General features: G+C 32.7%; 1 protein-coding gene across 2 annotated transcripts; it reads right to left on the reverse strand.

Annotated features, from left to right (window-relative positions):
- Positions 1-1,004: 1,004 nt before the first annotated feature.
- On the reverse strand, positions 1,005-6,540 carry LOC123908301 (NADPH--cytochrome P450 reductase). Of its 2 annotated transcripts, XM_045958906.1 has the most exons (18): positions 6,048-6,540; positions 5,871-5,930; positions 5,693-5,769; positions 5,527-5,584; positions 5,338-5,424; positions 5,183-5,219; positions 4,364-4,433; positions 4,072-4,263; positions 3,901-3,993; positions 3,563-3,788; positions 3,364-3,447; positions 3,115-3,266; positions 2,683-2,779; positions 2,285-2,434; positions 2,105-2,182; positions 1,855-1,977; positions 1,653-1,766; positions 1,005-1,458 (listed from the first exon to the last, which is right to left on the reverse strand). In XM_045958906.1, the coding sequence occupies exons 1-18, from the start codon at positions 6,375-6,377 to the stop codon at positions 1,378-1,380; spliced, it is 2,109 nt and encodes a 702-aa protein (XP_045814862.1). In that variant the 5' UTR covers positions 6,378-6,540; the 3' UTR covers positions 1,005-1,377. The 2 variants fall into 2 exon arrangements, with proteins under 2 accessions (XP_045814862.1, XP_045814861.1); XM_045958905.1 differs by having other exon boundaries at positions 2,105-2,434; positions 6,048-6,413.
- Positions 6,541-19,604: the final 13,064 nt, after the last annotated feature.

Here is a 19,604-nt window from a genome sequence, read left to right on the forward strand (position 1 = left end):
AGTGCTATATTTTTTAAAATATTTTTTATGAAGATACTAAAGATTTTTTCATTTGATCATTAAATATTTTTATATTAAAAATAAGTTATACTATTTTTTAAGAAAATAGAAAGATTGAATAATTTTCATAAACAAATATGATAATTTATTGCACTATTTAAAAAATAAAATGAGAAGCTTGAATAATTTTCATAAACGTATATTATAATTCATCATTTAGTCATTTGATATTAAAAAAAGCAAAAAAAATTATTTGGGTAGCAAACTATCTAACCCGTGAATTAGTGGGTTTACACGAAAAATAGGTGATTATTTTTTATAGTGAAAAAGATTACACTATTTTTCAATAAAATACAATGGTTGAGCTATTTTTATTAAAAAACATGATGATTCGACATTTAAATATTTAATATAAAAAAATAGAAAAATAATTTTGGTAATCCACTACCCAATCCAATCCAACCCGGAAATTAGTGGATTTACCCAACCCGGCCCAATGTTATAACGGGTGGTTATTTTCCTCGACCCAATCCGAAGTATCCTATGTGGTTCGGATTTTGGTTTTGGTCAAACCCAACCCAATCCGACCCACGTGTACACCCCTACGGCTAACACTATAATTAAGAGTGATCATCCGTTTTGATCTCTTAACAAAATTTTTACGGGTCAATTTATTCTCTGGCATTTTTTTATATTGAGAACAAATTGTCACCGAGTAATAATTATAAAATAGGGACTAGTATGATTTTTTTGAATTGTTCCTATTAAATGAATCAAAATTAAGAATTGGTCATTATGCTCGAACATGTATTTATTTTGAGTGCCTATTTATTTCTATTGGTATTCATGGATTGATCACGAGCCAAAATATGGTTAAAGCCCTTACGTGTCTTGACTAGTTTGTGAAGGATCAAAACGAATCTTCACTCTAAATTTAATTATGGTTATAATCCAATCCAGTTATCATTCATTGAGGAAGAATGTTGCACATTGGGATATCAAAATTTAATAATCGTACTAGCAGAAATAATATATTTTTCTGCTAACAAATTTATTATAAGTTATACAATACAAGGAATGTCTGCGTCTCGGAACCCTCCTTTTAGGTTCATACAATACATACAAGAAAGCTAAAATACATAATCTATGTATAAACAAAGTTACACGAACAAAAAAGAATCCATTTGAAAATAGTGAAAAAGAATCATAGGAATTGTTGACGACGTGTGTGTGATGTAACATGCAGAAGTAACCCCTTCTCCCTCTTTTGAGGGCATTCAATTGAAGGGAACAAATAAGGTCCTTCCAATATATCTTGTCTTCTACCCACTACTAGTCTTTACGGGCGTTTTATCGTAAATAAACCCCAGTTCATCATCACCATACATCACGCAGATATCTGCCAGTCATTTGTAGGTTCTTAACCATGCTCTCAGTCTTGGAATTGTCCAAAGAGCCCTAAAGATTTACAAGTATAAGAACTTAATTAGTTGGCTACTGAATTCAACATAACAATAAGCAATAGAACTTAAAAGAAAATTAATGTATGGTGGAGATTAGGAAGGCAAACACAACATGAAAAGTAATCAGAGATTACAAATAGACACAGCACAAGGTAACTCAAGATCGTTTATTATAAACAAGATATTTACCTGCTCTTGCAAAATTGTGTGCAGAGTGCGGTGTACATCCCTAGCCATACCCTTGGCATCACCACACACATAAACGTAAGCTCCCTGAGATATCATGTTCCAAATATCGGAAGCCTGCAGAGAGGAAAGTGTTAATTAAGATTTAAGAGAAGGCCTAAATTGTAAATTGGCAATTATAAGTGTTAAGAGAAAAAGTAGGCACCTTCTCCATCATTTTATGTTGCACATATTCCTTTGTAGGCCCCTCTCGTGAGAAGGCAACAATGAGCTCGGAAAGTGCGCCACCATTAACAAAATGGTTCAATTCATCTTCGTAGATATAGTCCTTCAATAAAAAATATTTTAAAAAAATTAGTAATCCAATATAAAATATGTTACCCTTCTCACACAGACAAAAACACATTACTTGGTCCCTTAAAGTCATAAATCTACATGGAGGACAGATAACTTACCACTTGACGGTTCCTACATCCAAAGAAAAGAACAGAGGGGCCCAGTTCAGCTCCTTCTTCTTTCAGAGCTAATCTTTCCTGAAGTATTAAAAAAAAAAAAAAAACACACGTGAATAATTGGCATATAGTTGGGTGGAAAAGAGAACTAATAAATCGAACATCAAAGATGTTGATGCAAACCTGCAAGAAACCTCTGAAAGGAGCCAACCCAGTGCCAGGACCTATCATAATTATAGGCACTTTATTATCAGCTGGGAGTCTGAAATTGGATTGCCTAACAAAGACAGGAGCCCAACTACAGTCCTGACTTTTCTCCAATGGAGTAGAATTCTGAACATCAAAACAAAAGTTAAATTAATGCTTTGAACTGAAGGAATACACAATCAAAGTATATTTACTGAAAAAACTACATAGGAAGATCTATAAAATTACAAAGTATTGCCATCAAAATTACAGAATAAACAACCTAAGTTGTGATCACTTAAACTATGTAAAACTGGCAGGGTGTAACTGATTTGAAGTTTTTAAATCAACTACACCCTGCCGGCTAAATTTATATCACCACTAATATAAAATACCTTCATCCAAGTTGAGCACACCCCTTTATGAATCCGTCCAGTGGGCATTTTATCGTGCACTAATGCACAGGTGACATGAATTCTGGATGGCGACATCCTGTGAGCAAATTTAGAAAACATCCAGACAGTAAGTACAAAACCACATTTCCTCTTTTGATGCCAATGAAGATATGCCCAGACTTAAAACTTGAGGGAAATTCAGGGTTAAATGGTTTGACCAAAAATGTTTTGTAATGAAACTGCTAAAACAAACAATTTGACAGATATATGCACAAATTCTTTTTCTTACTGCATGGTATAAGACGGGTGAGTAACAAAGAGCTATAAAGCTTCTCCAAGTAAAAATTCAGGCACAAGCCTCTCCCTACTTCTACATGCCACCACAATCCCATATGCACCAATAAAAATGCAAGAGTAGAAAACAGAACTAACCTTGGAGATGATGAGATTGAATAATATCTTGGCTGCAGACGAGGAGCAACTGATGCAAAAAAGACACCAATTGGAGGTTTGGCTGATGGAAATTCACCCATAACCTCAAGAAGACTTCTTTGAGAGGCAATTACCCACTCTGCATACTCATCCTGTGAAGGCAGACCAAATTAACATACAAATGAGAAACATGAGCACAAAAATTTAATTTAAATCCTCAAGGTATAAACTAATAAAAAATATGTCAACCTTTCCAGCAGGTGAGGCGAGATGCCTTAGTCGATCGGCTTCAGATGGATCAGATGCATGAGCAGCTAAGGCAAGCAAGGCACTCTAGAAAATAGATTAAAAAAATTATTATTGATAACAAAGTGAATCTCTCAACAAGTTAGCAAGATAAATTGATAAAGGTTGAAATTATGGTTACAGCAAAACTCAAAAGAAGCACCTTTTTAGGTGAACTCAAAACATCTGCATATTTAGTAAGTGCTGTTCTTAAAGTACAGGGTGGGAAAGGAGGAGGCAAGGAGCTTCCACTGAGAGGTTTCCCATCTTCGTCGTCGGTATGGACAGAGAAATAGGTGTCTGGTGACAAACCTAGTATCCTTTCTGCCTCTTCCACAGTGTCAGATAAATTCTCACAGTAAACACCAACATGGTCCCCTGTTTCATATCTGTGAGAAAGAAAGAAAAAAATGACATGCATAAGAATTTTAAAAAATGTTGCTACATTATTATACAAACAATTGTGTTACAACATTTATATTCCCACATGCAAATACTTACGCAATTCCAGTGCCTGAAATGTCAAATTCTAAATGAGTGCAAGAACGATCTGATGCGGGAGTATGAAGCTCCCTTCGCACAGCCACATTAGCCCTGCATGGGTAGTAAGTATACATGTCAGATTACAGTTTGGCATAACCAGTTGCCAAATAATATACTGCTATACTGCACCTGACTGGATGTTGAGCGTCCACAACAGCATTGCCATTTCCATTTTGCAGCTTCTTTTCGTCGACATTGGCATCTAATGGATCACGAATAACAACCCGGTACTCCAAAACAGAAGCCGTATAAGGTGTAGCCACAGTTGCATCATCCTCATCTCTTAGCAAATTATCCAATGCTGGCCACAGTTCTTCTTTCCTGGAATACAAGTCATATGGAAGGAGAAAGAGCTTGAAACATCAGCATTGAAATAGATCTCTGATCCACTATATTCAAATCCACTTAAATGATTTCATACCATGCAGTAAAATCATCTTCTATGCATTGATCATCATCTCCTAGACCCACAGGGACAAGACGCTTCCCACCTGAAATAGCAGAATATTGGTCAAATTAGATTGATAATACAAATATATATCAACTTGTATAAGATCAAAAAACAATTAAAAGTTGACAACAGTTATTCTACAGCTTTGTAATAAACGAACTTTTTTGCCACCAGGATTTATGAGAACCATGTTAAATGACAGCAAAACTAAATTTGTACGGGAAAATGATCCATATAATATGCCATTTCATTCAGAATGTTTTCTAGTTACTATTTATACTATAAATGGAGAATCAAGAGAATTACTAGCAAGTAAAAACTAACACATCTTAACCATTTTTGCAAGACCTATAGTAATTTTGGGACAACAATCATTGATTCTCATGCGTGGGTCATGGGAGAGAGAGAGATGTGTGTGTGGGGCGGTCATTAAAAATATAACATGTCATGTGAGATCCAGATCCAATGTTAATGCAAGGGGGGGAGATTCCTATGCATTTATTGTATTGACTTGAAAGATTTTCAATCAATGGAACATGCTTGGAAGTTTCAAACAGTGCCCAGCATTATACATAAAAAAGTGACAAAAAACATACAAATGGAATACATGCAAGTCAAAAACACAAGTTGGTAAAAAAAAAATTGCGTAATTGAAGATAAATTTTATTCCTAGAACAGCTGATTTCCTGCAAGCCAAATATTAAACTATGTTCCCAAACTATAAATTGAAGTCCACAATTCGCATCAAATTCATATAAAAAGGACCAAATGTGATAAAGGTGAATATACCTCTCTCAAGAAGCATATCATCTACTACCTTTGCGACCTGCATTGAATTACATGGATATGAAATACTACTCAGATAAAGCACAGCAACCAGCAACACCATTATTATAGTCAAAGCTTAGAAAACCACAAGAATGTATAAGGAATTGAATGCAAACCTTGTTAAAATGCTCATACTGTCTATTCCCAAGTCCAAACACACCGTACTGAAGATTCTTAAACGAATCTTCTCCTCCTTCATGTTCCTGAAATCACAGTCATGCACGCGGTTAAGATACAATAGCAATATATAGCAATACTAATAATTACAATCTCAATATCAAAGCAACTATCTATATCAAACTTACCTCCGTAAACCATTTATAAAATCTCGCGGCATTATCAGTTGGCTCACCATCACCATATCTACATCCATACCACCACAGATTACAATTATCAACAAGAACAACACACACACAAAGATGAACATAATAATATTTTTTTAAATAAGGTACAAACAAAATAAACACTTACGTAGCTAAAAAGAAAAGAGCCATTGATTCCTTTTTGAATTTTTCATCGTACTCATCGTCATCAGCAGCATAATCATCCTATTATCCAAATCCAAACATAGATAAAAACGACGTAAAAAAAAACAGAGCAAGAAATGATTAAAATCTAAATTAGAGAAAGTAAGTTACAGTAACAGTACCATATCAACTACTCTAAACGTGGCTTTTTCATAACGCGCTTTTGCTTCTTCCGCTATCGCCTGTTAAGTTGAGAAAACGCAAAATGAAATTAAATTCAAAACTGATCAAATTAAAACAAGAACAATTAATTACTTAATTAATTAGTTATTAGTAGTTAATTAATTATGATAGTTTACCTTAGCAAAACCTTCGGCGGTACCGGTTTGAGTACCGAAGAAGACGGTAACCTTTTTTTTACCGTCATCGATATCAAGTTCAGGAAGCTTCTCGATTATGCGTTTAGGAACTTCAATTGGTTTAGATTTTTGAGCGTTGGATCTGCGCCATATTAAAACGACGACGCAACCGACGAGAACGGCGATTGAAGTTGTTAATAGCATAACGAATTCACGATTCTCAAGTATGATTGATGCAGGTGTTGTTCCATTAGATGGATCAAATTTGCCTTTGATTATAGCTGACATCAGATCCAGTGGTGAAAATTTCATAGAACTTGAATCTTGCATGATGATGATGATGATGATGATGAAAGAAGAAACAATGAATTGAATTGAATTGGAAGAGTATGTTTTCTATGCTGGTAGGTGTGAAGTAGTTGGGAGCAGAGAGAGAAAGTGTTGTGTGTGGTGAAGAAGGAAATGAAATGAATGAAATGAAACGAAATGAAATGAAATGGGGTAGAGGGAATGACGGGGTTATATTATTGTTGCGAGGGAAACGAAAACAACAAATGCTAAGCTATACTGTTACTCGTTTCTTTCTTTTTTTTCTTCGCTGAATGAATAAACTAAACCAACGCCCACCAACCCAGACCGGTCAAATTCACCTACTACTCCACACTGCACCCCTTAACCATGGTTAACACGCTTACCTCTTTTTTTAGATCATTAACCCGCTTGAGAAATTTTTATTTGAAAAACCGTCATTTTGATGGCTCCTTTTAGTTGAGCGAAAAAAAAAAGAAAGGAAAGAAAATTATGAATTTTAATGGATGAATTTGGACAAAAATTGTCCACATTCATCCATTAAAATTCGTAATTTTCTTTCCTTCCTCTTTCTTTACGCTCAACCAAACGGACCATAAATGTGCACATTGTTATTGTATTAATTTTTGACTAAAAAAATAAAATAATAGTCTCTGACATTTTAGTATTTTAGTATTTAAAAGTAAAATAGTTATTAAAAAAAACAAAATAAGGATATTAATTTAAATTTTATGAAAAATAAATATAATTTTTTTGCGATCGTAGTTTTATTATTTACATAAAAAATATATCATATACTAGTATTTATTTAGCTTATCTAAGATATATAGTTGAGTTATTTAATCATGATTCTTAATTTCTTATAAAAAAATTAACTTGTTTATTTTCTCATAATTTTTATTTAAAATTATATAAAAAAAATATTTCTCATGCATACAATACAACACAAACTCTTTACCGTTAGACCAAACTTATTAGCTTAAATTATATAAAATTATTTTAATACTTATTTCAATTATTTTTTTATAAATTTAAAGTATTACAAAATAATTTAGAAAAAAATAATTGTTTTATAAGAGTAATTTTATCATTTAAATATAATTACTATATTTTATTATATTTTTATGAGAAATGTATAAAAAAACATGATATAATAATTAATAAAAATTATTTTTACATCTTTTAAATAAACTTATTTTTTTTATAAAAAAAAACACAAAAAACTATACTTCATATTATATGTTTTATTTTTCTTAATTAATGTAAAATTATTATTTTTGTTTATAATTTGAATCGGTGGAAATACCTATTTTTTCTCTCTCTCATTAATAATACCTAAAAAAATCATTGTAAAAAAAAAAACCTAAAAAGTATCATTGGTCAAGATGCTATTTCTGAAGATGGTCTTAGCATTTTTTTCTTTTTTTGTATAATGATGTTAGCAACTTAACATTTTTCTAACTTATATGGAGCAACACAGAATTATTAGCAATCCATCCATCAATAATCAATAATTTACTATATATAAAAAAAGGGTCTTGTTAACATGTGCCCTAAGGGCACATGTTAAGATATACCAAAATAGAAATTCAATATTTAATGATATAAAAAATTTAATGCTTCAAAAGTCAAAATGCACAAATTAGCATTTAATAATTTCTATTTTTGCTTCCTTAACATGTGCCTTAAGGGCACAAGTTAACATTCTCCAAATCCACTATGGAAAATGAAACGTGCAATTTTCTTGCAACTTTTCATTGATTCGTTTAATATATAGGACTTAATTATTTGCCCACGTGGCTTGCGCTTCCTTCCCTGCTGTCTATTGTATGTTGTGTACAGCAGCCTTCAATGAACACCGAACTATTCATTCAATTTCAAAATACCGGTAGAAAGTGCGGACGCGTGTGTAACACTGTAACCAACGGCTCAACCGACTTAAGTTTGTTTTAGGGTCAAATGCATTTATGGATGTTGAAGTGTTTTTTCTAGAAACTCGGGGTGCGTTTGATTCGTAAACAGAAAGAATTGAACAGAACAGTACTGAACAGAATAAGATAATATAGGACAGAACAAAACTGTATCGAGGAGATATAATGCGATAATATTTTTATATTCGAAAATAAAATGGGTATTTTCGTATTTTTTATAGTTGAACTGTGGACAAAAAGTTGTCTTGTGATTCAGTGAGGGACAAAAAATCTTATTCTTGTCCTGTCGCTTGCTATTAATTTGTCCAGTCCCATAACCAATTTCAAATCAAACAGGGTACAACAAAAGTTGTCCAGTCCAGTCCCTTATTTTTTAACAAATCAAATGCACCCTCGGCGTTGTAATTTTATAAAGTATTTTATCATAAATTACATATAATGTTAGATGTATTTAGTCCATATTATTGACTAGATACATCCAACATTCTATGAATCTAAAAAGTAAATTTTTTCTTATAATAAGAATTAGAGGGAGTATTTCTCAAGTTGCAGTTAAAAGATTTGACACTATTAAACTCGACCCTTGATGACAATTAGAGGCCACAACCCGCAACTCACAAGAACCACATGACACATTGATACGTGACTCAATTCGGTCTTTATTGTTTAATATAAAAGAAATTGGCTTAAATATGAAAATGGTCTTTGCAATTACGGTCGGTTTTGATTTTAGTCCCTGTAAAAAAAAAAGTTTGATTTTAGTCCTGCAAAATACCAAAACTTTTAAAAAGGTCCTTGAGGTGAATTTTTAGCTGACATGTCAAGTAGTTGATGATTTGGCAGATGCTGACTGGAATTTTTGATGACCTGGAATTAACATGTCATTTTTATTTAAAAATTTAAAAATGGAAAATAACATGTCAGATTTGAAAAAATAAAAACAAAATACATTGAAAAATAAAAAATTAATATACTTACAAAAAAAAAGTTAATATATTAGATTAAAAAATATATTATATTTAAAAAAAAATATCAATTTTTTTTTACAGTAAATAAATTATCAAAATAGAAGAAAGAAATCACGCAAAGAAGGGGCAAAAATTAGGGTTCATGAATCAAAGTTGCTATTGAAGGATAAATCACGCAAATAAGAAAAAAGATGTGGAGTAGCAAATGTGGTTCGTCTTCTTCAGTAGAAAAACTTCCTGTGTGTGGATGTCAATTACCCATGGTGATGTACAAAGCCAATAGTAGAAAATAAAATTACAAAAACATGATTGAGGAAGATGAACAACAACAAACAGTAGAAGAACTCGCGAAGAAGAACTCTACAATTTTAAGGGGATGTACAAAAATTCTTTCTTATTGTAACTTCCAATTTCAATTAACCTCATCCTCAAAATAAAATTAGCCCCTATCAGTTTAAAGAAGATGAACAGAAACCGTGATTTTCTTCTTTGCGTGATTTCTTTCTTTTATTTTGATATTAAAATCTAATATATTTTAAAATCTAATAATATATTAACTTTTTATTTGTAAGTGTATTGTGATTTTCTATTTTTATTTTTCACTTTTTTTTAAAAAAATCTAACATGTTATTTTCCATTTTTTTAATTTTAAATAAAAATTAACTGTTAATTCCACGTCATCAAACATCCTAGTCAGCATTTATCAAATCATCAACTACTTGATATGTCAGTAAAAAATTCACCTCAAGGACCTTTTTAAAAGTTTTGATATTTTGCAGGGACTAAAATCAAACTTTTTTTTGCAGGGACTAAAATCAAAACAAGTCGTAATTGCAAGGACCGTTTTTATATTTAAGCCAAATCAATTTTAGTTTTTAGATTCTGACTAAAATTACTTTTTAATTAATGATGATTTGGTAAATACTGACTAGGATGCTTGATGACGTGGAATTAACAGTTAATAATTTTTCTGTTATATTAATGACAGGAGGGAGTATTTTTTTTTTTTTTTTTTGGTCAGGTAGCCTAGTGGCTTGAAATTCCACCTTTAAAGATGGATAAGTGGAGTGTCCAGGGTTCGAACCCTGGCTCCTGCATATAAAATGCTGATGTCCCAACCAATTGAGCTAAGCTCATGGGGACACAGGAGGGAGTATTTTAATAACAAGACAATATTTAATAATTTAGTTAGTTAATCAATCAAAGGAAAAATATATCTGGCCTCTTAATTATACGCTACACACGTTAACTAGTATTTTTATAATTTCCCTTAGGTTTTAGGCAGCATGTACGTCAAATATTAAATTTAGGTTCTCTTTGATAAAAACGAGTTATAAGTTAGCCGATAGTTGAAAAGTTAATTTATAGTTGACGACTGATAGCTTATAGCTGAAAAACTAGTATAATGAAATTATGCAATTAATGTGTTTGTCAAATTTAGTTATTGTAAGTACATAAAAATACATGGTTAGTGGATAATTATTATATGAGTAATGTTAAACAGTGTCCCGGGAGCACTTGTACGCATTTCGAGACAAAATTTCTATTTTTAAATGCTATAAGTTATATTTAAAAAAAAATAAAGAAACTATAAGTTATAACTTATAAGTTATCAAACACATCAATTTTTATCGAACAAACTTATAAGCTAGTTCAATAATTAAGCTACCAAACGCACCCTTGTTTGTTTGCTGTTACAGATTTGGTTAGGTCCTTTTTTGTGCTTGGATCATCTCCTTCAATCACCTCCCTTGTATTTCCTCTCTCATCTTTTTGGTCTGTTTTTTCTTTAGTTGTGTTTTTTCTTAGTAGGCTGTGTTTTTTGGTTTGATGGTTTGTTTGCTTTGAGCTATAGATTTCTCCTTGTTGTTTGTTGGCCGTTGTTACTTGTTAGCCTAAACTTTACTTTTTTCTTCACTAAACAAATAGAAGAGAGAGAAAAAAATGTACGGTGTTTAATTATCTAGCATATTAATGAAAAATTATATTTACCATATATAAAATTTCAATTTAAATCCATGCATGCATGTTTTTTTCTCTTTCACCACCAGTTGAATCTGGTTCTGTTAGAACTTATGAACAATGAATGGATGAATGTGAATGAACAAATTGTGAGAAAGAACGAGAGAAAAGGGGTAAATTCATTAATGATCAATCGATATCACTTTACAATGGTGTAGTATGGTTTTTATACACAAAACCAATGAGTTAGCATTAACCAACTATGGTTACTTATTAACATAGCAGTTAACTCAACTAACTAACCTACACACTAACTAATTCTGTTTTACTTGTAAAGCAAGTAACAACTTTTGCAACAACCAAACTAACTCAATTTTAACTAACTTTGAATTATTCTCAACACACCCCTTTAATTCAAAGTCTCAAGGCTTTGAACATTCATCATTCTTCTTAAATCCTTGAATCTATCAATCTTCAATGGCTTAGTGAGCACATCTGCCATTTGCTTTTCTGTGTTGCAGTAAGTCATTTTGATCTTCCCCTTTGTAACTTGATCTCTCAAAAAATGAAACTTTGTTTCTATATGTTTGCTTCTTCCATGAGCTATAGGGTTTTTGGCCAGATTAATGGCTGATTTGTTGTCAACCATTAGCTCTACTTCCTGTTCAATATCAATCTTCATTTCCTGCAGTAATGCTAGCAACCAAATTCCTTGGCAAGCAGCATTGCAGGCAGAAATGTATTCTGCTTCACATGTGGATAAGGCAACTACACTTTGCTTTTTTGAACTCCATGAGATTGGACAATTGAACAATGTGAAGATGTATCCCATTGTGCTTCTTCTTTCAACTTTATCACCTGACCAGTCAAAGTCACAATAACCAACAAGCCTCTTTTGGTTCTCATCTGTTTTGGTGTACAAAACACCATAGTCAATTGTGCCCTGTAGGTATCTTAGGATTCTCTTCACTGCTTGCATATGTGACAGTTTAGGTGATTGCATAAATCTGCTGACAATCCCTACACTATGACATATATCTGGCCTTGAATTGCAAGCATATCTAAGGCTTCCTACCATCTGTTTATAGTGAGTACTATTCACAGATTTGCCTTCATCATCAGCATTCAAATTTGATGCAGTTTCCATTGGAGTGTTACTTGGATTACAATCCATCATGTTGAATCTCTTTAGTATATCTGAAGCATACTTCCTCTGATGTATCAGCATACCACTACTTGTCTTAGTGAATTCCAGCCCAAGAAAATATTTCAAACCTCCTAAATTGGTCATGTCAAATTCTGAGCTTAGCAGACTTGTCAGCTTCTTAACTTCATCTTTACTGCTGCCAGTTATTAGTAAGTCATCAACATATAGGCACACTATGCAAAGTCTATTCTGTGATGTACCTTTGACATAGATTCCATGTTCAACAGTGCATTTTGAGTATCCATTTTTGCTGAGAAACTCATCTATTCTCATGTTCCAAGCTCTTGGTGCTTGTTTTAGGCCATACAATGCTTTGTTCAACTTCAACACATGATCTTCCTTTCCTTTAACTATGAAACCCTGAGGTTGTTCAATATATACTTCCTCCTCAAGTTTGCCATTTAGAAATGCAGACTTGACATCCAATTGAACAAAATCCCAGTCAAAATGATTTGCAATAGCAACAACTAGTCTCACAGTTTCAATCCTTGCCACAGGTGCAAAGATTTCAGTAAAGTCAATACCTTGTTTCTGTAGGAATCCTTTGGCAACCAATCGTGCTTTGTACTTTGCTATAGTGCCATCAGGTAGGTATTTCAATTTGTATATCCATTTGACTGCTATAGGCCTCTTGTTTGCAGGCAGATGGACCAAGTTCCATGTGTTGTTCTTTTCAATTAAGGCTATTTCTTCCTCCATTGCTCCCCTCCATTCTTCATATTTTGCTGCTTGTTGATATGTCAAGGGCTCAGTGTCTACATATAATGCAAAATGCACTATATCACCATCTGGTGTGATCATGTCATCTGGGATTGTTTCATACCCTTGCAGATTTCTATTTGGAATACCTCCTCTTTCTGATCTTCTTAGTACAATTGGCTCATTTGCCGTTGTTGGAGGTGTTAGCATAGTGTTTTCTTCAGTTGCTTCTTCATCAAGTAACTGAAATGGAACATACTTTTTATCTTGTGCTGTATTTCCATTCCAATCCCAGCTCTTATCTTCTTCAAAAGTGACATCTCTACTGCTGGTTACCTTCTTTGTGATTGGATTGTAGAGTTTATAGGCACCTGCAGTGTGATATCCTATCATGATCATCATTTCACTTTTATCATCAAGTTTCTTCCGCTTTTGATCTGGTATGTGTCTGTGACAAAGACATCCAAATACCCTAAGATGCTTCACTGATGGTGTGTGACCTGACCAAATTGCTTCTGGTACCTTATCCATTTGCTTTGTAGGACATCTGTTCAAAACATAGCAGGCTGTAACTACAGCTTCACCCCAAAAGCTGTGAGGTAGATTCTTTTCTCTTAACATACATCTGGTCATGTTCATGATAGTTCTATTCCTCCTTTCAGCCATTCCATTGTGTTGAGGAGTGTATGGAGCTATTATTTCATGCTGAATTCCATTTTCTGAACAAAATGTCTTGAATTCATTTGAGGTGTATTCACCACCACCATCACTTCTTAGAGTTTTAATCTTCTTTTCTGATTGCTTTTCAACTAACATTTTGAATGCCTTAAAATTCTGAAGCACTTCATCTTTGCTCTTCATTAAGTGAATCCACATCATTCTGCTGAATTCATCAATGAATGATACAAAGTACTTGTTTCCTCCTAAAGATAGTGTGTCAAATGGACCACATACATCTGTATATACTACATTGAGTACCTGCTTAGCTCTCATTGCAATATCCTTGACAAAAGACTTTCTTATTTGCTTGCCTATCAAGCAATGTTGACATATATCTCTAGGGATCTTAATTGCAGGTAATCCATTGACCAGTTCATTGTTTTGCAGATAACTCAAGCTTTTAAAGTTGAGATGACCATACCTCAGATGCCATAACCAAGCTTGGTCATTGATCTTTATTGTAGCCAGACATTGGGATTGATTTGCAGTCAAGGTGACTTGGAATGTTCTATTCTGAGATAGAGGAGCTCTCAGAATAGTGTTGTTCTGAGAATCATACACTTCCATGATGTTATTCTCCATATGCATAATGAATCCCTTCTCTAGTAACTGTCCCAAACTTAGTAAATTTGTTTTCATGTCTGGTACATATAGAACACCAGTGATGATGGCTTGATTTCCTTTCTTGCCTTTGATCAACACATCACCTACTCCTTCAGCTGGAATTGTTCTATTGTCTGCAAACCTTATTTTAGTTTTTGATGAACTGTTGAAGTTGATTAGCCAATCTCTATGGCTTGTCATGTGATTGCTGCAACCTGTGTCAAGATACCAATGTTCTTGATCATCTTCAATATCTGTAATGGTTGCCATGTACAGTGTTGGATCAACCTCTGAGTCACTATCTTCCTGAGCAATGTGTGCTTCAGCCTTATTCTTTCCTCCATACCTTGGAACCTTCTTGCCTCTGCAATCTTTTGCAAAGTGACCAAACTTCTGGCAATTATAGCACTGTATGTTCTTCAAATTGAACTTCCCTTTCTTATCTTGATTTGATGCAGTGCCTTGAGATGAAGATTCAGCTTGATCATTGTTTTTCTTTGAGTTATCTTGGGAATTATTATTCTTCTTGGACTTATCTTTCCCCTTCCATTTGCCATTGCCTTTCTTTTCTGCATGAGCTTGCAATGCTTGATCAGTGGCCCTATCTTTTGTTCTTTCCATGATTCTTTGTTCATGAGACTCCAGTGTACATTGTAATTCATCCAATGTCAATGTTGACAAATCTTTGGTTTCCATTATTGCAATAGTGATATAATCAAACTTAGGAGATAAAGTTCTCATAACCTTACCAACAATGGTTTGATTGTCACAAGTATCACCACAACTCCTCATCTGATTGGTGATGTTTGTGATCTTGTTAAAGTAATCTGCAATGCTTTCATTGTTTTCCATCTGCAGCAGTTCAAATTTCCTTTTCCAAGTTTGTAATCTAACCTGCTTCAGCTTCTCATTCCCTGAGTGTGCTTTCTCAAGAATGTCCCAACATTCCTTAGCTGATGTTGCATTCTCAATCTCCTGGAAATTCACCAAATCAACACATTGATGAATGAAGAACATTGCTTTGAAATCTTTCTTCTTCAATGCACGATGTGCATTCCTCTGATTGTCTGTTGCATCTGCTGCTAATTCAGTGATAGCAGTTTCAACCACATCTTGTACTTCTTGGAACCCAAATATCACTTTCATTTGCTTATTCCATCGATCTCAATTGCTTGCATCAAGAATTGGCAATTTCCCACCAAAACTGTTGCTGAGTGTTTCTAGTTGGCTTGTCATCTTCTTCCTGAGTTAATTGATCAAATTGCAGTGAATCTTGATCAATTCTTTAATGCCACGAACCTTGAGGCTCTAGATACCAGTTTGTTAGAACTTATGAACAATGAATGGATGAATGTGAATGAACAAATTGTGAGAAAGAATGAGAGAAAAGAGGTAAATTCATTAATGATCAATCGATATCACTTTACAATGGTGTAGTATGGTTTTTATACACAAAACCAATGAGTTAGCATTAACCAACTATGGTTACTTATTAACATAGCAGTTAACTCAACTAACTAACCTACACACTAACTAATTCTGTTTTACTTGTAAAGCAAGTAACAGCTTTTGCAACAACCAAACTAACTCAATTTTAACTAACATTGAATTATTCTCAACAGTTCAGAGAGATCAATTCTAGCATCAAGTGATTTCAATCCCCTCTCAATCACAGTTACGGGGATCAAACCATGGATGGATGCATCTCTTTACAATCACAAACTTTTTACAATCACAAACTTTAACAAATCATGGTCACATCCCTCAAATTATAGTGTTGGAAATATTTCAAAGCTTTTTTTTAACGAAAAAAATATTTCAAAGCTTTAAACAATTGAATTTGTTTCTGAATAATATCGGTGAAGAAATTTCAGTCTCCTTTGGTAACCTACACAGTTTTAACTTGTACTAACTCTCATAATGGGAGTACAATGTTTCCCATTCTCATAAAAATACCCTGTTTTGATGTTCCCACCCTACCAATTCATTTTATTATATATTACTTAAAAAGTTTTTGTTGAGATATAATAAATGTGAGATAAATTGTTAGAAGAGTTGAAATTGAATAAATATATAATGAACAAATATATAATTAAGTGATATAACAGTCCACATTACGTCAAAAAAAAAAACAGTCCACATGGATTGATCTATGGTGAAGACTCGGGTCTCCGGAGTTTGATCATCTCAAAGTCTCTAGTTTCAATCCTTTCGATGCAATTTTTTCTATTGGATCAGTTTATACAGAGTAAAAAAAATAATTTGACTTTAAATGGACAATTCCGCAAGTGGACAGTAAGATTAGTGTCATTCTTATGAGAAAACAAAATGAGACCTATTTTTTATTGGCTTAACTATATATTTGGTCCCTTACGTTTATTTTAGGTTTCAATTTGGTCCCTTACGTTTAAAAAGTATCAATTTGGTCCCTTACGTTTATTTTAGGTTTCAAGTTAGTCCTTTCCGTCAATTTTGTCACATGTGGCAGTCAATTGCATACGTGGACTGACACGTGGCACTTTGACATGCTGACACGTGTACTGTTCAAACGGTGTTAGTGACAAAATTGACGGAAAGGACCAACTTGAAACCTAAAATAAACGTAAGGGACCAAATTGATACTTTTTAAACGTAAGGGACCAAATTGAAACCTAAAATAAACGTAAGGGACCAAATGTGTAGTTAAGCCTTTTTTATTTAATTTTGAACTTAAACTTAAGTAAACATATAACTATAGGTTCTGTAAAAAAAATCCTAATATAGACTTGCTAGTATAACTCATATTTAGGCCCCTTAATCTCAAACTTCCCTTCTAGAATTGAAAATTGACCTCGAAAAATTAGGGTTTATATATATTTTCAAACATTTAAAAGTCGCAGTATGCAAATTACGTGAACATTGAATTGAAAGAGGACAAGAAAATACTAGTACAATACAATATATTGAGATCTTGAAAATCAACCGGTCAAAGTAAGAATATTTTATTTTATATATTTTGATTGAGCTCAGCTAGATATATATATATATTTTTTTTTTACTAAAGCTCAGCTAGATATTGTAAAAATATTAAGTGAAAAGTCCCCTCCTCACATTTTCTTGGACTATGTCAACACTCAATTGAAAAGTCCAGACGTTGAGGGGGAACCAACATCATATAATTTTGCAAGCTAGCTTAAACCATAAAATATCTTGGCTGCTATTTTTTCTTTAGTTTTAAAGTTTTATTTTCTTCAGTTTACTATAATGATGATTTGTTATCGTCATAATTAACTAGTGAAGCACACAGATACGAGACACAGATTCCTTCAGTAAATTATATTTGATTGATTATAGTTATTATACGTATGCATATGGACCCAAATCATATTGAAAATGCTTGTGCCTTGTTTTCTTTGTTTGGTTGCATTTTTAAGCATTATTAATCCTCTATTCAATTATCGAAAAGGTCAATTATACAGACTTTTTCCCGTTGAATTGATGTTCCTTGACGAAGCTTGCTTAGTACTAGTACCCAGAATTTTTCAAGGCATATAAAATACATACGATTTTACAATAAGTGTTACACTTATAATATTTGTTGTTCAACTTAAAACTTAACTGATAATTCAACATATAGTTTTCAATAGTGATCCTCGTCCTCATTTTTCGAGTGATATTCTGAACAATTAGCTATGACCCTCACCGTGAATTCTTTGACTCTTCAATGAGAGCTATATATAAGCACGAATGATTGAATTTTTGAAAAATATTACACTAATGAAAATGACAATTTGATGATTTTATATATGAAATAGTTCTACAATGTTATTTATCGACACAATAGAAAACATAATCGGTCAAACATCATATCTTAAAAATCTAGTCATGGCTATTATTTTTCGACTAAAATTGCATGTAGTTTTCGTGATTGTTTTTGAGAGTATGCAGTGTCCCACATTTGACCTTATTTTTCCTTGTTTTGCATCATTTTTAGGTGATTGGTATGTTCGTCTTTTCCTCTTTAATCACTCTTCCCGAAGAATAGCCATTTATGTTTCATGAAGTTGAAAATATGGAACACGAGTCTTTGAGTTTGAATTATATCAATTTCACGATTTTTGCGAGACTTCTAGACTTCAGAAAGATTTGACTCTCACTCTAATTCACAGACCCTTCATTCGACTAAACCTTAATTCAGTTATTGGCCGTTTCACTCGAACGACTTAAATTATTTTAAGGTGTGAACAATTAATTTTTAAATTATATCACATGATTAATATTATGTGTATCATGTTTGTAATATCATATAGCTCAACTAACAATGTCAATACTCTTAGGTTAAACATTTTTACTCGAATTCAAATAAAATACTATCTCACAGTTGTGTGTGTGTGAGTTTTAGGTGATACTCGTAATTTCATTTAGAGACAAGAAAGATACTAAATTTATCATTCTCGAGTCATTATATTTTACATATTATAAGGGAGCTTATATGGTACACTAATAAATTGAAGTGTATTGATACATTTAACTTCTAATTTAATAAATCAATGATCATTATCTATGAATCAAAAAATTATTTATCGATTATTGTATTTTTAAAAAATCATTTCATAAGTAAAAACACAATTTGATTATTCATAAGAATATATTTATTTTTGTCAAAAAAAAAGCATTATATTAATTTTGATATTTACACGTTTGAATTTTAAAATCAAAATATAAAAAATTCTCATTTTTTATTTTATTACAAGAGAAATTTGAACCATATACGATACTTGTTTGTATAAAAATTAATTTTTCATTATCCGAATTTTAAAATCCAAATAGAGTAAAATTTGGGAGGCGGTTGTGAACGATAACTATGGGGGTTTGAAAAGAAGCCTACAGTCCAACCCAACCCAACTCCTAAACAAAAGCCCAAAACCCAAAACAGAGAGTGATTCAAAAATTCAAAAACTCAGTAAAAAAGCGAGTTTTTCTAGTCACGCGTGTAAAACGCATGGGACCTTAATGGCGCCATAAATCCCAACAAAACAAAACCCCACAATTCTCATCCTGGACTCACAAATTGCCACGCGGCAAATGATTAAACCCACACCATCTGTAACTTCCTAATTGGTCACTACAAAACAAATATCCAGATCCAAAATGTACCGTATTATTATCCACCCGCCCA

The sequence above is a fragment of the Trifolium pratense genome, linkage group LG2 (genome assembly GCF_020283565.1).
Source record: "Trifolium pratense cultivar HEN17-A07 linkage group LG2, ARS_RC_1.1, whole genome shotgun sequence".
Lineage (NCBI taxonomy): Eukaryota > Viridiplantae > Streptophyta > Magnoliopsida > Fabales > Fabaceae > Trifolium > Trifolium pratense.

Bases quoted from the DNA above. Each gene is read 5' to 3' on its own strand.
- LOC123908301 (XM_045958905.1), bottom strand. From the start codon at position 6,377: ATGCAAGATTCAAGTTCTATGAAATTTTCACCACTGGATCTGATGTCA. The intron at 5,770-5,870 runs GTACTGTTACTG...TTTGGATAATAG, and splicing joins CGTTTAGAGTAGTTGATATG to GATGATTATGCTGCTGATGA. The intron at 3,448-3,562 runs GTGCTTCTTTTG...TCTATTTTCTAG, and splicing joins TTTTGAGTTCACCTAAAAAG to AGTGCCTTGCTTGCCTTAGC.